Source organism: Ranitomeya variabilis, chromosome 4 (genome assembly GCF_051348905.1).
Source record: "Ranitomeya variabilis isolate aRanVar5 chromosome 4, aRanVar5.hap1, whole genome shotgun sequence".
Taxonomy (NCBI): Eukaryota; Metazoa; Chordata; class Amphibia; order Anura; family Dendrobatidae; genus Ranitomeya; species Ranitomeya variabilis.
Window position 1 is genome coordinate 197,842,147 of NC_135235.1, and position 21,049 is coordinate 197,863,195.

The following is a 21,049-nucleotide window of genomic DNA, read 5'->3' on the forward strand; positions in this document are numbered from 1 at the left end:
ATCAGTACCTGGAGCAGTGGGGACCACAGGGATCAGTATCGGGAGCAGTGGAGACCACTGGGATCAGTACTGGGAGCAGTGGAGACCACAGGGATCAGTACCGGGAGCAGTGGAGACCACAGGGATCAGTACCGGGAGCAGTGGAGACCACAGGGATCAGTACTGGGAGCAGTGGCGACCACAAGGATCAGTACCAGGAGAAATGGGGACCACAGGGATCAGTACCAGGAGCAGTGGGGACCACAGGGATCAGTATCGGGAGCAGTGGGGGCCACGGGAATCACTATCGGAAGCAGTGGGAGCCACAGGAATCACTATTTGGAGCAGTGGGGACCACAGGGATCAGTACCAGGAGAAGTGAAGAGTAGACCACAGGGATCAGTACCGGGAGCAGTGGAGACCACAGGGATCAGTACTGGGAGCAGTGGGGACCACAGGGATCAGTGCCGGGAGCAGTAGGGACCACAGGGATCAGTACCGGGATAAGTGGGGACCACAGGGATTAGTACCAGGAGAAGTGGAGACCACAGTAATCAGTACCGGGAGCTGTGGGGACCACAGAAATCAGTACCAGGAGAAGTTGAGACCACAGGGATCAGTACCAGGAGAAGTGAAGACCACAGGGATCAGTACCAAGAAAAGTGGAGACCACAGGGATCAGTACCAAGAGCAGTGAGGACCACAGGGATCAGTACCTGGAGCAGTGGGGACCACAGGGATCAGTATCGTGAGCAGTGGGGATAGCAGGGATCAGTACTGGGAGCAGTGGGGAGCACAAGGATCAGAACAGGGAGCAGTGGAGTCCAAACGGATCAGTACTGGGAGCAATGGGGACCACAGGGATAAGTCCAGGGAGCAGTAGGGACCACAGGGATCAGTATTGGGAGCAGTGGGGATCACAAGGATCTGTGTTAGGACAATTCTTTTACATTTCTTTATTAATGACCTAGTGGATGGGATTGAGAGTAAAGTGTCAGTCTTTTCTGATGACACAAACTATGTAGGAGATAAAAATCTGATCTTGATAGTACAATATTCCAGAACGATCTGGATAAGATGACTGAATAAGCAAACACTTGGCAAATGAGGTTTAATGTAGATAAATGTAGAGTAATGCACCTAGGACGGAGTAATCCTATTGCTGCATATACATTAAATGGGAGTATACTCAGGACTACAGAGCAGGAGAAGGACTTGGGTATTTTGGTTACAAGTAAGCTGAGCAGCAGCACTCAGTGTCAAGCAGCAGCCGCAAAAGCAAACAACATTTTCACAGAAAAAAAGCAGCTTTTTATCATAGGGGGTTGCTGAATCCTGCAGTAAGGTACTATGGCGGACAGGTATTGGGAAGGATATAGCTGTTTTTTTTTCTGTGATGTTCAAGGTACAACAGAAAACGCCAGATGTAGAGAATGGGGAGGAGGGGGATGAAGCTGCAGTCTTTCTGCTTCAGTGAAATAGCATTGGGAGAAGGGGGCCATTACATATAGTTACATAGGTTGAAAAAGGCTAAGGTCCATCAAATTCAACCTTTCTCCACCAATTATTACATCTGTACTTTTAAAACAATACATTGTTCATATTATACCAGTGTTGCTATCGTGACAGTATCCATTGCAGTGTGTGATTTGTTTTCTATTTCATATGTCCCATATTTTTTTTTGCATCCTGCCTCCCTGCTTTGCTGCTGCTGTTCACTGCTGTCATGCTACTGCCTGCCTCTCCTGCCATCCTGCTGTCTTCCCTGTCATTCTGCTGGTACAGAGGAGTATGGAGAACAAGTAGAAGGTAATAGATAAATGCAAAGGTGTTTACAGTATTTTGATCTTCATTTTCATTGATAATGATTTTTTTTTTTGCCTGAATTTTAATGTGATCATAAACTGATCCTAAATTTTGAGATGAATTGTGTAGTGGCTGTGATTGGCACTGCAGCTCTCTCCCATATAAGAGAATAGTAAGAGCTCACCTTATCCATAGGGGATAATTTATTGATTGCTGGGAATCCAACCATTGAGACCCCCAACTATCTTGAAAAGGGGACTCTGATTCCTAGGAGCTGGGCTCTGCAGAGTCCTATTATGAATGAAGCAGAGGAGCACATGCTTGACCTTTACTGTATTCATGGTCTATGGAATTGCTATAAAAAGCAATTAATTGAGTAGGGGTTGAGCACATGCATCTCCGCTCCTTTCAAGACAGCGCTCTGCAGAGCTCGGATCCCTAGATTGCCCCCTATTGGGTGCTTATTGTACGTGCCCTTTTAGAGAATGATTTAAATGGGTTGTCCAACCTAACATGAAAAGTCTGTAGTCACTCTGTGTGACTGCAGACTTGTGAATCCTCTAGGCACACACTGCCCCGGGAACAGAGGTCAGGTATGTGATATGTATGCTCCTGGGCTGAACCCGACTAGTGGGCACATCCTCATTCAATACACTTGTATTGGCAAGGACACACTTACTAGTAGGTGGGGTTTACTTATGGCGAACAAATATTTCGTAATTTTAGGATCCACAAAAGACGACTTTTTTGGCGAGTGGAGTCAAGTGAGCCAGATCACCAAAAAGAGCCGTATTGCCCATCACTATTAGGGATAGGACTAGGGTGAGAGGTAGGACTAGGGTTAAGTTTAGTACTAGGGTTAGAGATAAGACTAAGGTTAGAGTTTGGGCTAGGGTTAAGATTAAAGTTAGAGCTAGGGTTAGGGATAAGACTAGGGTTAGAGAAAGTTAGGGTTAGGGATAAGGCTAAGGTTAAAGTTAAAGCTAGGGTTAGGGATAAGACTAGGGTTAGAGAAAGCTAGGGTTAGGGATAAGGCTAAGGTTAAAGTTAGGGCTAGGTTTAGGGTTAGAGATAACACTAAGGTTAAAGTTAGGGCTAGGCTTAGGGTTAGAGATAACACTAAGGTTAAAGTTAGGGCTATGGTTAGGGTTAGGAATAGTTCTACCATTAGAAATAGGCTTAAGTTTAGGGCTAAGATAATAAAATATTAACATTAATAAAAACATAAAAATGAAATAAAAAGTAAAAAATATAACAATATATAACTTTATTTTTAACATTTTATGACTAACAGTCCAAGGTAGAGGACAGAAAGTTCTTGCTCTTCCCAGGGCATTGTCAACCCACTGCAAACACACAAAAATAATATGGAGGGCAATCCATTCAGATTTTCGCAGCACTGCTTAGTAAATTTTGCCTTTTCCCTCTGTGCTGAATTGAGCTGAAGGCAATTACACATCTTCAAAGCCAATGTGTTGACTGTGTCAGTGCATTCGTTCCCATAAAATAGCTTACAATCCCCAGCTTTTTTCCCTCTTGCGGATGGTTTGTGGTGTGTTCAGGGTAATGAATACATGTCCTAGGATCGATGAGAAGGCCTGAAGGCCCTGTGCCTCTTACACTAATAGCTCAGTGTCCTAACCAATTTATTATAACAATTACTGTCCCTGACGGCCAATTATAGGTGTCAAACATAAAGGTTATTCAATAGAATAAAGCAGTTATTGGAAAATTATACTGACATGATTAGCAACCACTGCACACAGCTGGAAAGTTTGCAGTCCACAGTTACTTTCTAGGTTGGAAGCTATGGTGTGAGAAGACTCTCGGCCTGCTTTGTTACAGTATCCATGGTTATCGGATCCCCTGGGCAAAAAGATTCATCAAGCAGAACCTAGAAAAAAGTTATGGACACTTTTTACTGTTTACCCCGAAGGTGTTGACCACCATTTACAGATCCATGTCTTACTAGTTATTTTCTGTTCTTAAATACTTACTTGTGCAAAAGTGATAAAACAAGAGCGCAGATTTTGTTATAGAGCAGGAGTTGATCTGATTAATAGATATTTTTAATGGAAAAATTGCAGTAAAACTTTTTTTTGTTAATTGAAATCCCTGGTATTTGTAGGCATACGAGTCCAGTGGGCGGTCCTACTCAGTGATTGACAGTCTTCCCTGTACTGTGCATGTCAATCACTAGTAAGCCCGCCCACTGGACTCATTTGCGGACAATTACCAGGGATTCCAATGAATAAAGGACAAGTTATACTGAATCTCTTCCAACAAACCTATATATGATCCTGCTCAACTTCTTCTCTACACGGTGTTGTCAACAGATTGAACTGCGTGTCCACCATGGCAGGTTCCCTTTCATTCTTCACGTTTCTGAACAGATTATGGCTGACAATTGAGGGTCCCACTTCATACTTAGCTTATATTCAAGCTTCCATAAAGTATACTTGAAGGATCCCTGTACGTAAAGACTTCCGAATAAGCCAGCCTGGGTCATACATGTTCCATCACTTGTGTATTTCTATTTTTCTGCTTGGGTAACATACGGCTGTCACAGCAAAAACATATCAGACAGTGAGATTATGAAGCAGCTTCAATCACTGGGGATCAGTTCACAACTAAAGTGTTTGAAGACAGGGGCCATCATGTCTCTTGTGGTGCGTGCTAATTGACACCATGTTTGATGGGAAATTAAGTGATGTTAAATTGTAAAACCCGACATCAGAGAAGAATAACACCTTCCCTACAGGCTTGTGACCGGGAGAAGATTACATCATGACTCAGATTTCAGTGTAATGTCAAATCTCATTACTGTGCCGAATACTGTAATAATATTATATATGTTTTCTTGTTAACAGAGGAGGAGCGCCCCAGGCCAAGGTAAGCATTCTCTATCCATAGCGGCACATTAAACTGTCAGCTTCTCGGGTTTCATGCTGCATATTAGATCTTGTTAATTTCAGCCCTGTCACTGGTCGGCCATAAACTGAGGGACGTTTGTAGAACATCCGCTATTATGGAAAGTTCCACAAAACAGTTAGTTTGAATTAGAATTTTTGAAAACATTTAGAATGTTCAGCTCTGGTGTCGACAGGATGTGTAATGTTCACTGATCGCTCCACTTACAGGTTAGGGTTAGGGTTAGCAATTTGTAGTTGGTATAATAATATTAGCAAATCCAAGTAGAAATGTAGTATATTTCTTCTGATTAGCCCACGTGCAGGGCCTTGCAGTAGTTTAGGTATCCATGGTTACCATTTGATGAGTGACATAGCTAATCAAAAGAACTATACTATTTCTAATTTGAGGTATTTGCTGATAGTATCACATCTAGTACATATTGGGATAGGATGTTGGAAATGGGAATGTCCCTTTAATGACCAAGAGTGGCCATATAATAATGGCTTGTCTTTAAAAATCAACTGAAACAAGGCAAGACATGGCAAATTTGGTAGAAAATTGATATGTTGTAAAAGTGTCATAGTAGGGATGTAGCCAGAGGGTTGGCCAGACATGTGCCACAATTGCTGGTTGCCTGGAAGGTAGGGGAAATAGCAGCAAGCCAAGATGGATTTGCCAGATTAGGACACCTGGACTCTTTGCCCCGGTTGAAGGAAAGCTTAGTCAGTCAACAAAGTGCACCAGAAAGTTAAAGCGTTGTCTCACCAAATACATTGGCAGCATATTGCTAGCTGTCATGGCCGCTGCTCCCTCCGCTACTTACCTCTCCAGGCGTAATGCTGTCGTCGCTCCTGTCGCGGTCACTTCTTCTGCTCCAGGGTCCGCTCTCCTGCTTCCTCCTCGCCGCTCTGGACACCTCGCCGCCATCTCCGCCACTGCAGTCTCTGCCGCCACTGTCCCCGGGGTTCTGTCCCGCCTCCTTCCTTCCAGCGCCACGCTCTTCCTCTGTCCTCCTTTGCAGCCACTAGGGGGCCTCAGCATGGTGCATGTCCCCATTCTTTCTCCTGACCTGTGTCTGCTCCTTACAAACCCCTTAGGTCGCGGACGCGCGCTCTTCCCTGAAGTTAACCCCTTCAGTTTCTTCCCAGCAGCCCTTGCCTCCCAATCAGCCTTCAGCACAGGATATATCGGGCACTTCCGCCATTATGGCGACGCCTGATTATCGTGTTCATTCCATACATGCTGGCCTGTTCCCTGTTCCATCCTGTTTATTTGGCTGTGCTTGTATTCCTGTTCCTCTCTGACACTAGCATCGCTGTTACCCTGTCCTGTGCTTTTTCTCTCCTGAGCCGTCCCTCTTGGTTCCAGCTGTTGCGGCATCTGACTCCGTTGGGCCTGCTCCTCACGGTCCCTGTATAGGGGTTGTTCCCAGGTTCGCTCGTCTGTTGGAGCCTCAGTGCCGTGACCCAGAGGGTCCACTCTTGTTTCACGTCTTCCCGACGTCATACTAGCATTTGAAGCCAAATAGGTTGGGAGGTTGAGGCATCTCCAATGGTGGTGAGGTGGCAATGGGGTTATTGCAGGCTGTTGATTTTCCGAAAGAGATGAGTTTTCAGGTTGAAGGTTCCAAATGTGGGAGACAATCGGACGTGTTGAGGCACTGAATTCCAGGTAATGGGGAATGCTCGGGGAAGATCTTGGAGGTGATTAAGTGAGGAACATGAGTGTGGAGAAGAGAAGGAGATCTTGTAAGGACTGGAGATTACATGTGGGCAAGTATCAGGAGATTAGTTTGGAGATGTATGGCTTGGACAGGTTACGAATGGTCTTGTAAGTCATTGTTAGCAATTTACACTGGACTCCTTGAGGAATTAGAAGCCAAGGAATATCAGAGGGAAGAGGCAGAAGAGTAGCAAGGCAATAGGAGGATTAATTGGGTAGCACAGTTAAGGACAGACTGGAGAAGTGTAGAGTGTTAATTCAGAGGCCAAAAAGTAGGATATTGCAGTAGTTGAGGTGGGAGATGATGAGGTCATGTACTGATAGTTTAGTAAATTCAGGTTTAAGGAAAGCACAAATTTTGGAAATATTTTTGAGTTGGAGGCGGTAAGGGCTTGGATGTGTGGTTTGAAGGACACACAATATCTTATCCGATTACAGTCAGTACAGATGCCCATGAAAAACAAGTGCAACTATTAGGAGATGAAGTGGCTCACACCTTTTTAGGTTCCATTATTCTTTGTTTTAGTCATAGCAGTGAGATCAAGTAATTGGACAACGGTGGTATCCTCTGGTAATATGTCACCAATATGTTATACTACCTTCATCAACAGCAGCCACCTCCCCTGAGGTTATGTCTCCTATGGAGACCCCTCGATACCTCTGTCCTCTCTACCTCCTTGGCACAGTCGACTGCTGATTGCCATGTGGCTTCAGCCCCACACTCACTCACTTCCTCACACCTCTATTTATACACTTTAGTCCTACAAGTTTCCTGGCCATTCGCTGCCATTGTCTCAATTAAATCTATATAGTTTTAAACAAAGATGTCGTTTCTACAACTATAATGAAAAAACTTTCTAGATTTATCTTTCGAGGTCAAATGTTAACATCACCCGTTTTATGTCGTTCTTAGGCCCACAATGGCCCAGCTTGTACCTCCAAAAATTCCAGAGGGTGAAAGAGTTGACTTTGACGTAAGTGATTCTAATTTTCAAAAGTAAATATCTAATTATTATGTTGGACTCTCATTAAATAAAAGGGAAAGTTGTTTTTATCTCAGGAAGACATTTGATATTATAGGCAGAAGAAGACACAGTAATGATAGTGTAAATAAGAGCTGAAATACAGCCAGATATATGGATTGGCTTAAACATGAGGAAACAGGATAACACACAAATGTTTCTCTAGAGATATTATATAATATATGAATAAAGCCACATGCTGTCATCCTTTGCTATTTCAGGATATCCATCGGAAGAGGATGGAAAAAGATCTCCTGGAACTTCAGACACTGATAGATGTTCACTTTGAACAACGTAAAAAGGAGGAAGAAGAATTAATTGGCCTAAAGGGTAGAATCGTATGTATATTATTATATACCTAATATTAAATATACATCAAAAGTACATAATATCCATTTGACTGAATGAAGAAAATTGCTCACGGTCTGGGGCCCAGACATCTACAGAAAACACTTTCAGGTTGAATTTTTTGACCTAATGGCAGAATTGCTCCAGCATTATAATTAGCTAGACATAAGTGTAACCATCATTATAACTGCTCAAAGAGGACCTGTTCCCAGGTCAAAAGTGGCCATTTTTTTACTAATTTTTTATGTTGGTTTTTTTACTAAGGAGGTGTTGCCCATAGAGTATGCAGACCAGGCTAAGGACATGCCCCAGAGGATCCTGTGAGCCACACCCCTAAAACAGCATACTGGTCCACAGTGTCAAGATGTATGTAAAGGAGAAATCCAGCCAAATTAATGTTCATAGGTACATCTAAGATAACATTGGTGGAGTCCATGGTCTTGGACTACTACATATTTACTGAAATACATGGCGGCAAGCAATCTATAGAGCACCACAACCCCATTAGGTTTACTTAAAGGAAATCTACCATTAAGATACAACCAAATAAACTTTATATATGCAGGACTTTCAAATGTGAATCCATTGACCTCTTTATATCTTCTATGTGTTGATGTAATCCCAAGAAATTAGCGGTTTTATACATATGCTAATGAGGTGTTAAGTGCTCTAGGTGTGACAAAGCACTTAAGGAACCAAAACCTCCTGACATTGTTTCCCCACCTAGCAATAGCCTCTTTAACTTGATTGATATGTGACATCAGATGTCAGAGAAGGAAATCAGACGGTGAGCTATCAATCAAAATAAAGAGGCTAGTTCTGAGTGGGGAACCTGGTCACTAGTGATGATCAAGCGTGCTCGGTTAAGGCGTTATCTGAACATGCTTGTGCTTAATCAAGTTTTTTCGGCGTGTGCCAATACTATGCTTGAGTCCAAGTGGCTGCATGTGGATCGCCCCCAGGCGCAGGGCAGTGGGGTACTCGGTACCGGGTCCCTCTGTCTCGGTTCTGGGGATGTCACGGTGGCCCGACCCGGTCCGTGGCCCTGCTAAGGAGCGCCCAATTAAAGGTGTAGTTTGTCAAATGTACGTGACGCCACCTGTGGTGTTTGGTCAGAGTGACCGACGCTGCTTGGAGATCCGCTGGGCTGATGTTATGGCAGCTGGATGGTATACCTTCCCACAGGTGAAGTGTATCCCCAGGGCTTCCCAGTAAGGTAGATGATGATGGTGTAGGTCGCAGTGAATAATGAAGACACAAAGGTTGCAGTCTCTTTACCTTTTACTGTAGACTTCAGCGTCCACAATCCAGAGCACTGCTAACAGGGCTGGCTGAATCCAGCCGGTCCGAAGGCACATCCAGAGTTCCCTTTGCAGGTGTAAATCAGTAGCCTACCTACTAGCGCCTGGGTGTTGTAGTACTTCCCTGCTGAGCACCACGGGATAGTCCTCACAACTGTCGAGTATGTTTCTGATATTCTCTCTCCATCCCCCAGATGGTATGGATAGGACGACCCGTATGACGGGGTAGGCCTGGAGCTATTTTATAGGGACCCTAGAGACGCCCCTCTCCCACAATTTGCCTCCGTTTTGTTCATTAGGTTAAAGGTTGGGCAGCCAACCTGGAATTAACTGTCCTGCCGTAGTTTGAAGTAATGCGTAGAGCCTATTACTCCCTCGGTGTTCTGGCCACCGGCTACGCGCCTCAGAAGGAGGCCGCCGATCTCGGGGCAGACGCTCCTCCCGGTATTATCTCCTTGTGCTGTGATCTCGTTGCTCACTCTCCACAATATACTTCGCTTCGTGTCCTTTCTTAGGATGCTGCCACAATGAGGTGCAGGCGCAGCTCCGTAACGTTCTATCTCATGCTTGGTCTCTGTCAGGATCCCACCCCTGACAGGGACCTCTGTCTGCAGCTCAGATGTTCCTCCTTCTCCCCCTGTTTGCCTGACAGGTCTTCCCTGGGTCCAACCCAGTAGCGTTCTGCCTAACTTCCCTTCCAACCCACCAGTTTTACCCGTGTGTGAGGAGTGGCCTAGTACATAGAACCTTTGCTCCCCCTGGTGGACTGGAGTGTGAAGTGTAGTGTGTGACTGTGATACCTGGTCAGGTGAACTCCTTTAGTGCCATCAGACGTACCATCACTCCCCCTGATGGAAGAGCGACAATACTGCAACGACCAGGACTCTGGGGCGCTGCACTTGTCTCACGGCTGTTCGACAGCCACGAGTCATGCAGGGATTGTCTAACAAACAGGAAACCCTGGATGTGTAGTGGCTGTCAAACAGCCATGTGACATGCAGCCATTTCGACTCGAGCATATTTTTCGAGCACTCCGAATTGCTAGATTAGCACTCGAGCATGCTCAGATAACAATTTATCCAAGCACATTCTCTCATCACTACTGGTCATCTTAAGTGCTCGGTCTCACCCTTAGCACTTAATTACTAATTTGCAATGCAGCAACAGATAAAAGAAATAAAGGTGCTGATGGATTTAAAGGTTTTTATGCCCATATATGAGTTTTAGGGCGTTAATCCTACGACAAATTTCCTTTAAAGATTTTTGTTTATATAAATCTCTGATACAATGTAGTAAAAAATGACATTCCTGTAACAATGACCTATAGGTCACGGCAAAGGGTTTGGGTTTTGTATGTGTTTTTTTTAATTTTTAGGCATTACATAGAGATCTGGTCACTGTTTATTCAACGTCATAAATGTACCAATGGTTAGTGTTTGCACTGAGGTGTGGGCTACTCTTCACTATCGAAAGAAATACACAAAGTACCAAAGAAAAAAGCTCTCTAGTGTTTGCCGTGCCAATAAATTAGACATAAGTGCATGTATTGACAAGTAAAAGCCAGATAATACCATGTGCGCTGCCCCCACCCTGCGGGATTAGTAGCACAGTGATGGATGGCTCAGATGTGGGTGTATGTGCGGCACACAATGACACACAATACACCAGCAAATTACCCAGGGAGAGGTTACACTTGTAATGGATTTACAATAAACTGGCTTCAAACAAGCCACTGCTGGCATTTAATGGTATAGCAATTAATTCACAGGTTTTATACTAGCCAAGTTTCATAAAGGGCGACCTGTAATATTACAGAAAGTCTATCCCTGAACGACTAGATTTTTTTTCCTACATAGTACTTTTTAACCGCTTACTACATTAGGACATAAATAAATGTCCTGTGCAGAGGTCTGCAAGTGTGAACGGGGCATACTCAGTAGTGATGAATGAACATGCTCGATAAGCTGTTATCCGAGCATGCTCGTGTGCTAACCGAGTGTATTTGGTGTGCTCAGAAAATATGTTTTAGCCCCCGCAGAATTTCGGCAGCTGCAACACATGCAGGGATTGCCTAGCAAATAGGAAATACTTGCATGTGTTGCGGCTGGCCAAACCTGCAGCTGCAAGGACTAGAACATTTTTCGAGCACGAAAAAGTCACTTGGTTAGCATACAAGCAGGCTCGGATTCGAACACGCCAAAGTCGCTCGGTTAGCACTCGAGCATTCTCGGATTCGGACATGCCAAAGTCGCTCGGTTAGCACACGAGCATGCTCGGATTCAACATGCCAAAGTCACTCGGTTAGCACACGAGCATGCTCCGATTCAACATGCCAAAGTCGCTCGGTTAGCACACGAGTATTCTCCAATTCAACATGTCAAAGTTGCTCGGTTAGCACTCGAGCATGCTCGGATTCGAACACACCAAAGTCACTCGATTAGCATACAAGCATGCTCTGATTCGAACCCGCTAAAGTCGCTCGGTTAGTACACGAGCATGCTTGGATTCAACATGCCAAAGTCGCTCGGTTAGCACACGAGCATGCTCGGATTCAACATGCCAAAGTCACTCGGTTAGCACACAAGCATGCTCGGATTCAACATGCCAAAGTCGCTCGGTTAGCACACGAGCATGCTCGGATTCAACATGCCAAAGTCACTCGGTTAGCACACAAGCATGCTCGGATTCAACATGCCAAAGTCGCTCGGTATCGCTCCAGCGTCGTATACTGCGGTCACACGTTGCAATACACGGCGCTGGAGCGATAATTTCATGACGTATTTGCGATGTAGAAGCCGTTGGTTACTGTGCGCACATCGTATACAACCTGTGTCACACAATGCAATCATGCCGCCACAGCGGGACACTAGACGACGAAAGAAAGTTTCAAACGATCTGCTACGACGTACGATTCTCAGCGGGGATCCGGATCACAGTAGCGTGTCAGACACAACGATATCGTAAATGCATCGCTGGAACGTCACGAATCGTGCCGTTGTAGCGATCAAAATTGCACTGTGTGACGGTACCCTTAAACATAAATCCCTAGCCTTGTCCAGGCATAAACTAAACAATATAGACCCTGACCACTTCAGACACCACTGAGCTTGTTCCAGTTCAGTCAAACAAAGCCACTATTGTCAATAGAAACCACAGATACTTGCAATTTGGTGCACACGGCCTAAACAGACTCTTTTTTTCTCTCTTCAACTTCAAGACACATCCAGTCTGGTCAGCCTCACCAGCTGACTGACTTAGATGAACACCTAGCCCGTTTATATGCTAAGATAGCCAGGTGCACTAATTGTATTATTGTATTATTGTGTTTCTTCAGGAACACCGCAGATCTGAACGAGCAGAGCAACAGCGTTTCAGGACTGAAAAGGAGCGGGAGAGACAAGCCAGAATGGCGGTAAGTAAACTACAGTTTATCTAGTGACTGTCCTTCTAAGTTTTATCTCATACATCAATAATGCACATGAAAATAAACAACTTTGTAATATATCTTATCAGAAAAATCTGCTTCTTTCTCCTCCTAGACTGATATTTCTCAATTCAGTGGTAAAACCTCTATTCAGTAGACAGATGTTCCCATTATTGAGAAAGGAGAAGGCAGTTGGTGCTTGCTTATAAAGGTCTATGAAGAAGCGAAGGGGGAGGAGCTAGGTGCAGTTACAGTTCAATGTAGAACTTTACGAGCACCAACTGTCATCTATTATCTAAGTATTGTAAAAATCTGTCTTCACCAAAAACAGATTTTATTTGTGAATTGAGAATTTTGAGATTGAATGATCAGTCCAGGAGAAGAAAGAAGCAGATTTCTCCGATAAGATAAATTACAATGTTTTTTATTTTCATCTGTACTACTGATTTCTGAAATAAAAATAGCGGTTCCTCTTTATCTATGATTGGTCTTATTATAAAAGTTGAGGTAATGCTGACAGCAACCAAATAGATTAAGGAGGTGATTGGTCAACATAGAATGTTGTGACTTTGGCCAAACAATATTTTATTATTTCACTCCATTAAAACAAACAGAAATATTATGTATCAAGTGTGCAGCTTGCATCCCGTCATTCCTTTATGATGAGTAGTGCTCACCAGCAGTGATCAGGATAAAGCAGTTTTACTTCTCGGATTCAATGTCTGTGACCTGTTCTTTTTTCTCATGGGTTCTGTTCCCGTTTTTAGCTACAGCAAATCCAGGAAAAAGATGTGCACACTGTCACTGGGTTGGTGCAGGCATGAACAAAAATAGTCCAAGTATAGGAAAAATCAGCCGCACTCAATTGGTTGAAAGTTCAGCAAACTGTGTAGTTTCTTTATTAACATATACAATAAACATCACCAGGTGCTTTTTTAGGAGGTAAATGGGTGGCGGACTATTCAATTCGGGTAACGTTTCGACCCCAGCGGGTCTTTATCAAAACCTCACTTGTGCCAAAGAGGTAGAGGAGAGGAGAAAGAGCCGAGTTCCCATAGGGCAGCTCTGGTGGAGTTGTGTGGAAGCGCGTCCGCCTGGTGGGTGATGTAGGCTTGTTGTTGATGTTTAGCTACAGCAAAGTAGTTAACAGAAGTGAACTTAAAAGCACGATCTTTCCGAAGCCTGAGGCAATCTGACTGTAGATTTTCATCGTAGGTGACTTAGTCCACTATTACATATAAAGCTCAGAGGTCGTGAGATCTGACAAGTGATTGCGAAAAGGAAACATTTGGACATGAGCCACATTTCTCCATTTCCTGTAGTGCCACTCAGTATGGTAGACGTTCAATCTCGTGGACAAATCTTAAAGAGTGTTCCGTTTTTGGTACCACTTTTCCTGGGTTGCATTATGGTAGGATATTCGTCATACTTTTCACTTTGATCAGGTCCCTTTTTTATTTCAGTTGCACAAAGACTCGGGTTACTGAGATAATTTTTTATTTAAATTGTAGAATAATAAAGTTTCTGCTAATAAACACAATGGAAATGTGGTTCTTCATAGGAAGAAAAAATGAGAAAAGAAGAGGAGGAGGCTAAAAAACGTGCTGATGATGATGCCAAGAAGAAAAAAGTTCTCTCCAACATGGGAGCCCAGTTTGGGGGTTATCTCATGAAGGTAAGTCATCATCGTGGCCAAGTATATTTTCATTTTAAACATATAGTGTGCGCCCCTGGACGTGCACTCACATATGGATTATGTGTAGATTTTTGTAGGTAATCGACCTAATTTTTCTTTTTTAGGCGGAGCAGAAGAGAGGGAAGAGACAGACCGGTCGTGAAATGAAGAGAAAGATTCTAGCGGAGCGGCACAAACCTTTATGCATTGAGAACATGAATGAAAACCAGCTAAGGTACAGTCACAGATAGGAATCGAGAACATGAATGAAAACCAGCTAAGGTACAGACGCAGATAGAGATCGTGAATGAAAACCAGCTAAGGTACAGTCATAGATAGGAATTGAGAACATGAATGAAAACCAGCTAAGGTAAAGTCACAGATTGGAATCGAGAACATGAATGAAAACCATCTAAGGTACAGTTGCAGATAGGAATCGTGAACATGAATGAAAACCAGCTAAGGTAAGGTCACAGATAGCAATCGTGAACGGGAATGAAAACCAGCTAAGGTAAAGTCACAGATAGGAATCGAGAACATGAATGAAAACCAGCTAAGGTACAGCCACAGATAGGAATCGTGAACGTGAATGAAAACCAGCTAAGGTACAGCCATAGATAGGAATTGAGAACATGAATGAAAACCAGCTAAGGTACAGTCGCAGATAGGAATCAAGAACATGAAGGAAATCCAGCTAAGGTACAGTCATAGATAGGAGTCGAGAACATGAATGAAAACCAGCTAAGGTACAGCCATAGATAGGAATCGAGAACATGAATCAAAACCAGCTAAGGTACAGCCATAGATAGGAATCGAGAACATGAATGAAAACCAGACCAGCTAAGGTACAGTCGCAGATAGGATCACGGCAAAGTAAAGAATAAATATTTGTCATCTCAGTTTGTGCCAGAGTCAGGGATGGATATAGGGATATATGGGCTCCAGAGTCACAATTGGCCCTGTAGGATATTATAAAAGGTTTCCAATTATGGAGTTGGAGAAATAAGTTGGTTGCAAAAATCTATGTATCATTTATGGGTCCAATGTTGAATCTCCGCTGCTGTTCCCACTGTTTATTAAAGTTTGCAGTGCCAATGTCACCTCGACAGCGCTGCAGACAATAACTTAGCTCAGTGACTCTGAGCAGCCCTTGCTGTCAACTAGAAAACCTCCTTTCTAAATCCTCTCCATTAGAGACTTCCTACCATTTTTCTGCTGCAGAGTCTCTGTAACTCCTTCATATAGCTAAGCGCTTTGCATAAAACATATAAATTTGTCAGAGCTCCTGGTCCTGATGGTTTTCTCGGCTCCCCCTTTCTTTTCTCAGTGTTACAGATAACCAGAGAGAAGGGGTTGTACACAAACCTGATTCATGGAAGGAAGCAGACAGCAGCATACTGGATAGACACAGAATTCACATCCAGCCTACATTACTGGGAGGGAAATTCAAAGCTCACCTCCAGCATGTATTACAGGGAGGGACACTCTTACAAGAGAAAAATCTAACAGACGGATCAGGCTGCAAAACTGCATATCAGAGAGTCTAAAATGAATAAAAGAAAACACAATGAAACATTGCCTTTTTATTAACTAAAGGAAATCATTAAAATAAGTGAAAATCATTTTTTCTATGTCAAATGTTTTCATAGCCTTTATAGGGAACCTGTTGGGCGATTCATGATGTCCATGCTGTCCAAGTGGCATGATCGTAGCCAGATATAGTATTCTCTGAAACGCTCTGGTGTTTTAGAGACATTATACTTTGAAGATCTGACTATCACTGGAAAATTTACTTTGAAGACTAGGCTGGCTCTTCCCAGTGCTGCTAGAGACAATCGACAGTTCTATCCCTGTCAATCACCTGCAGCAGCGCTGGGAATAGCCGGCCTTGGGGCAGAGCTGGACTACTCTTGTCTCCGGCAATGGTTCAAGGCTGAATCTTCGAAGTATTCTTTCTTCAAACTTACATGAAAACCGGCCGCTATAGAAATCCCTAATAATAATGGGTCAATGTGTAATTTATTGTACACAGGGAGAAAGCTAAAGAGCTCACAGACTGGATGCATCAGCTGGAGTCCGAAAAGTTTGATCTCATGGAGAAAATGAAAACGCAAAAATATGAGGTATTGTATAGAAGCGACACATGCAGAACACATATACGGTATGTCTATATATAATTCTACAATTCTCACTACTTTTCTTTTAGATTAACGTCCTATACAACCGTATAAGCCACGCACAGAAATTGTAAGTATCTTCTTCCCTGGAATTTTACACAACTTGATCTCATTTGATAAATAGTCATATTGCAAATCCCTATATTTAAAAAATGTTGTTGTTTAATCCCGAAAATGTATTCGACAATGACGTCCACTAGGTGACTCCTTACTATGCAACCCTCTGTTCGCTGCCTGTTGTCAAGTGTAATCCATTCTAGCAGCAAAGACACCAAACGGACATCAGGAGGTGGGGACGGGGCTTTGTCTCTGCTTCTGCTCCCCCCCCCCCCCCCCCGCTGTCATACTGTTGGGCTTTAAAAGGAACCTACCAAATAAAATAAAAAAATACCTGCAAATTTACTGGTAACTAGCAGGTAAAAAGTGTTTAAATGATGAGAATCTAAATTTGCCAATAAGATGCTGCTTTACTGGAGCAGCAGCTACAGGGAGAAAATGACGTTCTATTCTCCCTGCAGCCACTCACTTGCAGTCTTTGGGGCAGTAACCACTCTCCTCCTTTACATTGCATCATACAGAGTTTTCATTTTAAGGGTGATACAAGAATCTACCTAAACACAAATAAACAGTGGTAATTAATAATGTGGGATTTTAGAAGTGCACAGATGTTATGTTATAAAGAAGGGGACATTGGGTAAAGATTACAGCCTCCAAACTGCGGCAATTTACACAGGATTCTGGGATTCCTGCATCTTATCAATAAGAAACCAAACCGATTAGTTGTTGACTAATACAGGATCCTGAAGCCAAAGAACACGACCAAATGCTTATCACGACGTTCCTTGTTAGTAGATCTGCCCCATAATTACTGACATATGTGAATGTTGTTCTCTATTACACACAAGGGTGGATACTGTGACCATTTGATATTATATGTGACGACTATAGATATTATCATTTGTGAACTTACTCATTTATTGGCGCTGTAGTTAGCAGCTATAAAAGAGAGGAAAATGTTTTTATTGGGTTTTTACGGATGAATGTCATCTACTTTTCACCTTGCATTTATGCCCCTATTAATGTTCTCTCGTTTTCAAACAATTCACAGTTTTTTATTTTTCTATATAATTTAAGATAACCGTTCACATGCTAAAAAAATGGAGTTACATTCTTTGTAAAAATCCCCGAGCTCTCCTGATTCTGCCCCTTTTTTCCTTTTTGTTCTGCCTTGTTCAATTGCAGAGATATTCACATTTGTTGCTGTTGGAGCGCAGTATGTGAAATCTCTGCTTGTAGTGCAACTGGACGTTTCTTCAGAGTCTTATTTGATTGCGTAGGCTTTAATCTCTCTCCTCACCAGACACTGACAATCACAGCTTGGCAGCATCTCAGAGATGTGATTGGCAACATTTGAGAGGGAGGGGTGAAAGCAAACACCCCCAGAGAAGACTCTGAAGAAACGCCCGGTTGCAGTACCAGCAGAGATTTCATATACTGCGCTCCAGAAGCAACAAATGTGAATATCTCTGCAATGGAGCGACGCAGAGCAAAATGGAAAAGAGCGGCAGAATCAGTGGAGCTCAGGGAATTTAACTACCATACATTTTATTTTAGCAAATGACATTGTTTTTATTACCATTTAAAAGAAATCATTTAGCTTGCTCAGCCAACATCTCTATCTTCCCCACACACATGCACGCGCACCCGATCATTGATATGTTTTCAATAGGGAGAGGGGAGAAATTAAATTTGCCTGATTGTTTTTACTCCTTAAACATCATCTGTCTTACGAGAGTTGGAAGGCCCCCCATACATGTTAGATGCCATGGAAATCATCAGGATTGGCCAAATTGTATCTAATTTGCAGGAAGTCATAACTATATGGGGGGGGGGGGGCAATTTCTTGATCAACACAAAGAACATAGGTTACATTCAATGTATATCTCAAATCTCAAAGGGGTTTTCTTCTTTCAGAACTGCTTTTCCTATAGGATCAGTTCATTGTTAAAATGAAACAAACAGTGCTTTGCCTACCCTCCCCGGGTCTAGCACTGAGCTTGCCTTGATCTCCATAGTTTGACTGCAGCGGTGCCGTCACATCAACAGCACTGCAGCCAATAATTTATTTTTTTTGTTCTTTTTCCCTTAGCAAAAAAGGAGCCGGAAAAGGCCGTGTAGGTGGTCGCTGGAAGTAAAGGTCCAATATGGCAATTGTGCACAACACTGGGAGTTATTGTATTCAGGAATACATCCTGTGCTCTACATCTCATGTTCTATCTGTAGAAGATGATAATCCGAGCACAATGTCACCCCGTTGCTTCTATGATGGGAGCCAAATGCATTGTCAGCAACTGTCTGCAGACTTCTATATTCTTTCCGGCCAACAACCACAGAAATGTCCCTTGCTGAATAAAATAACCATGCAAAAACATCTGTCTGATTTCTTAAGTTTTGCATGTCTAAAAAAAATGTATCTCTTATTTATGGTTTCCCATAACAATCGGAGAAACCGGAGTGTGATTTATGGTCGTTGTAGTCATCCTACTCACTGATGGGTCAGATGAAGCTGATGAATCATTGTAGGAGCCGACATTCAATTCACTTTTTGTGGTGAAGAACCACAGGGTCGGTGTAAGGTTGAACAATGTGGGAAATTGCACTGGACCCCAATTTCCAAACTCTGGAGGACAGGAGCCAAGGAGCAAAGTGAGTAATGTGAGAACATAAGTAGCATGGTATGGGTAAGTAACTCTGGAGGACAGGAGCCCAGGAGCAAAGTGAGTGATGTGAGAACAAACGCAGCATGGTATGGGTAAGTAACTCTGGAGGACAGGAACCCAGGAGCAAAGTGAGTGATTTGAGAACATAAGTAGCATGGTAAGGAAAATATTCGCAAAGATTTAATATGAGAAATTTAAGAAAGATTAGTGGGATATGCATGTCTTTACTGAGTAGTCATGACACAGGTAGACTCCTTTCCTGCTGACAATCCCTGGTTTTCCAGTGAGCAATCAACATCTTCGGTGTTCTGAACCACAAGCAGAAGTTCATTGTCTGTTCAGATGAGTCAACGGCGACCTGAAGTTCAGCTTCTTACACTTTCTTTTCCTTTCTTGGAAGCCACTTCATGCCTCCTCTAGGCTCTACTCACATCCGCGAATCACCGTTGTAGTAATCGTGTGTAGGAACTGTCTATGTACAGTGCCTTGCGAAAGTATTCGGCCCCCTGGAACTTTTCAACCTTTTCCCACATATCATGCTTCAAAGAAAAAGATACCAAATGTAAATTTTGGTGCAGAATCAACAACAAGTGGAACACAATTGTGAAGTTGAACGAAAAGTATTGGTTATTTTAACTTTTTGTGGAAAATCAAAAACTGAAAAGTGGGGCGTGCAATATTATTCGGCCCCTTTAACTTAACACTTTGTTGCGCCACCTTTTGCTGTGATTACAGATGCAAGTCGCTTGGGGTAGGTCTCTATCAGTTTTGTACATCGAGAGACTGAAGTTTTTGCCCATTCTTCCTTGGTAAACAGCTCGAGCTCAGTGAGGTTTGATGGAGATCGTTTGTGAACAGCAGTTTTCAGCTCTTTCCACAGATTCTCAGTTGGATTGAGGTCTGGACTTTGACTTGGCCATTCTAACACCTGGATACGTTTATTTGTGAACAATTCCATTATAGATTTTGCTTTATGTTTGGGATCATTGTCTTGTTGGAAGACAAATCTCCATCCCAGTCTCAGGTCTTTTGCAGACTCCAACAGGTTTTCTTCAAGAATGGTCCTTTATTTGGCTCCATCCATCTTCCCATCAATTTTAACCATCTTCCCTGTCCCTGCTGAAGAAAAGCAGGCCCAAACCATGATGCTGCCACCACCATGTTTGACAGTGGGGATGGTGTGTTCAGGGTGATGAGCTGTTTTGCCTTTACGCAAACATATCGTTTGGCATTGTTGCCAAATGTTCGACTGGTTTCAACTGACCAGAGCACCGTCTTCAACATGTTTGGTGTGTCTCCCAGGTGGCTTGTTGCACACTTTAAACGACACTTTTTATGGATATCTTTGAGAAATGGCTTTCTTCTTGCCACTCTTCCATAAAGGCCAGATTTGTGCAGTGTACGACTGATTGTTGTCCTATGGACAGACTGTCCCACCTCAGCTGTAGATCTCCACAGTTCATCCAGAGTGATCATGGGCCTCTTGGCTGCATCTCTGATCAGTCTTCTCCTTCTTTGAGATGAAAGTTTAGAGGGACGGACGGGTCTTGGTAGATTTGCAGTGGTATGATATGCCTTCCATTTCAATATGGTCGCTTGCACAGTGCTCCTTGGGATGTTTAAAGTTTTGGAAATCATTTTGTATCCAAATCCAGCTTTAAACTTCTCCACAACAGTATCACGGACCTGCCTGTTGTGTTCCTTGGTCTTCATGATGCTCTTTGTGCTTCAGACAGAACCCTGAGACTATCACAGAGTAGGTGCATTTATACGAAGACTTGATTACACACAGGTGGATTATATTTATCATCATTAGGCATTTAGGACAACATTGGATCATTCAGAGATCCCCAATGAACTTCTGGAGTGAGTTTGCTGCACTGAAATTAAAGGGGCCGAATAATATTGCATGCCCCACTTTTCAGTTTTTGATTTTCCACAAAAATTTAAAATAACCAATAA

At 43.1% G+C, this 21,049-nt stretch overlaps 1 protein-coding gene across 1 annotated transcript; it reads left to right on the forward strand.

Annotated features, from left to right (window-relative positions):
* The first annotated feature begins 1,329 nt into the window (after window positions 1–1,329).
* TNNT1 (troponin T1, slow skeletal type) lies at window positions 1,330–18,786 on the forward strand. The gene is made up of 11 exons (XM_077256292.1): window positions 1,330–1,340; window positions 1,499–1,788; window positions 4,656–4,677; window positions 7,334–7,394; window positions 7,664–7,780; window positions 12,426–12,503; window positions 14,077–14,190; window positions 14,316–14,425; window positions 16,223–16,313; window positions 16,397–16,437; window positions 18,517–18,786. The coding sequence occupies exons 1-11, from the start codon at window positions 1,330–1,332 to the stop codon at window positions 18,560–18,562; spliced, it is 981 nt and encodes a 326-aa protein (XP_077112407.1). The 3' UTR covers window positions 18,563–18,786.
* Window positions 18,787–21,049: the final 2,263 nt, after the last annotated feature.

Excerpts from the sequence above, each read along its gene's own strand:
- TNNT1 (XM_077256292.1), top strand. Across the intron at positions 7,395-7,663 it reads GTGAAAGAGTTGACTTTGAC|GATATCCATCGGAAGAGGAT; the intron begins GTAAGTGATTCT and ends TTGCTATTTCAG. Across the intron at positions 16,438-18,516 it reads ATAAGCCACGCACAGAAATT|CAAAAAAGGAGCCGGAAAAG; the intron begins GTAAGTATCTTC and ends TTTTTCCCTTAG.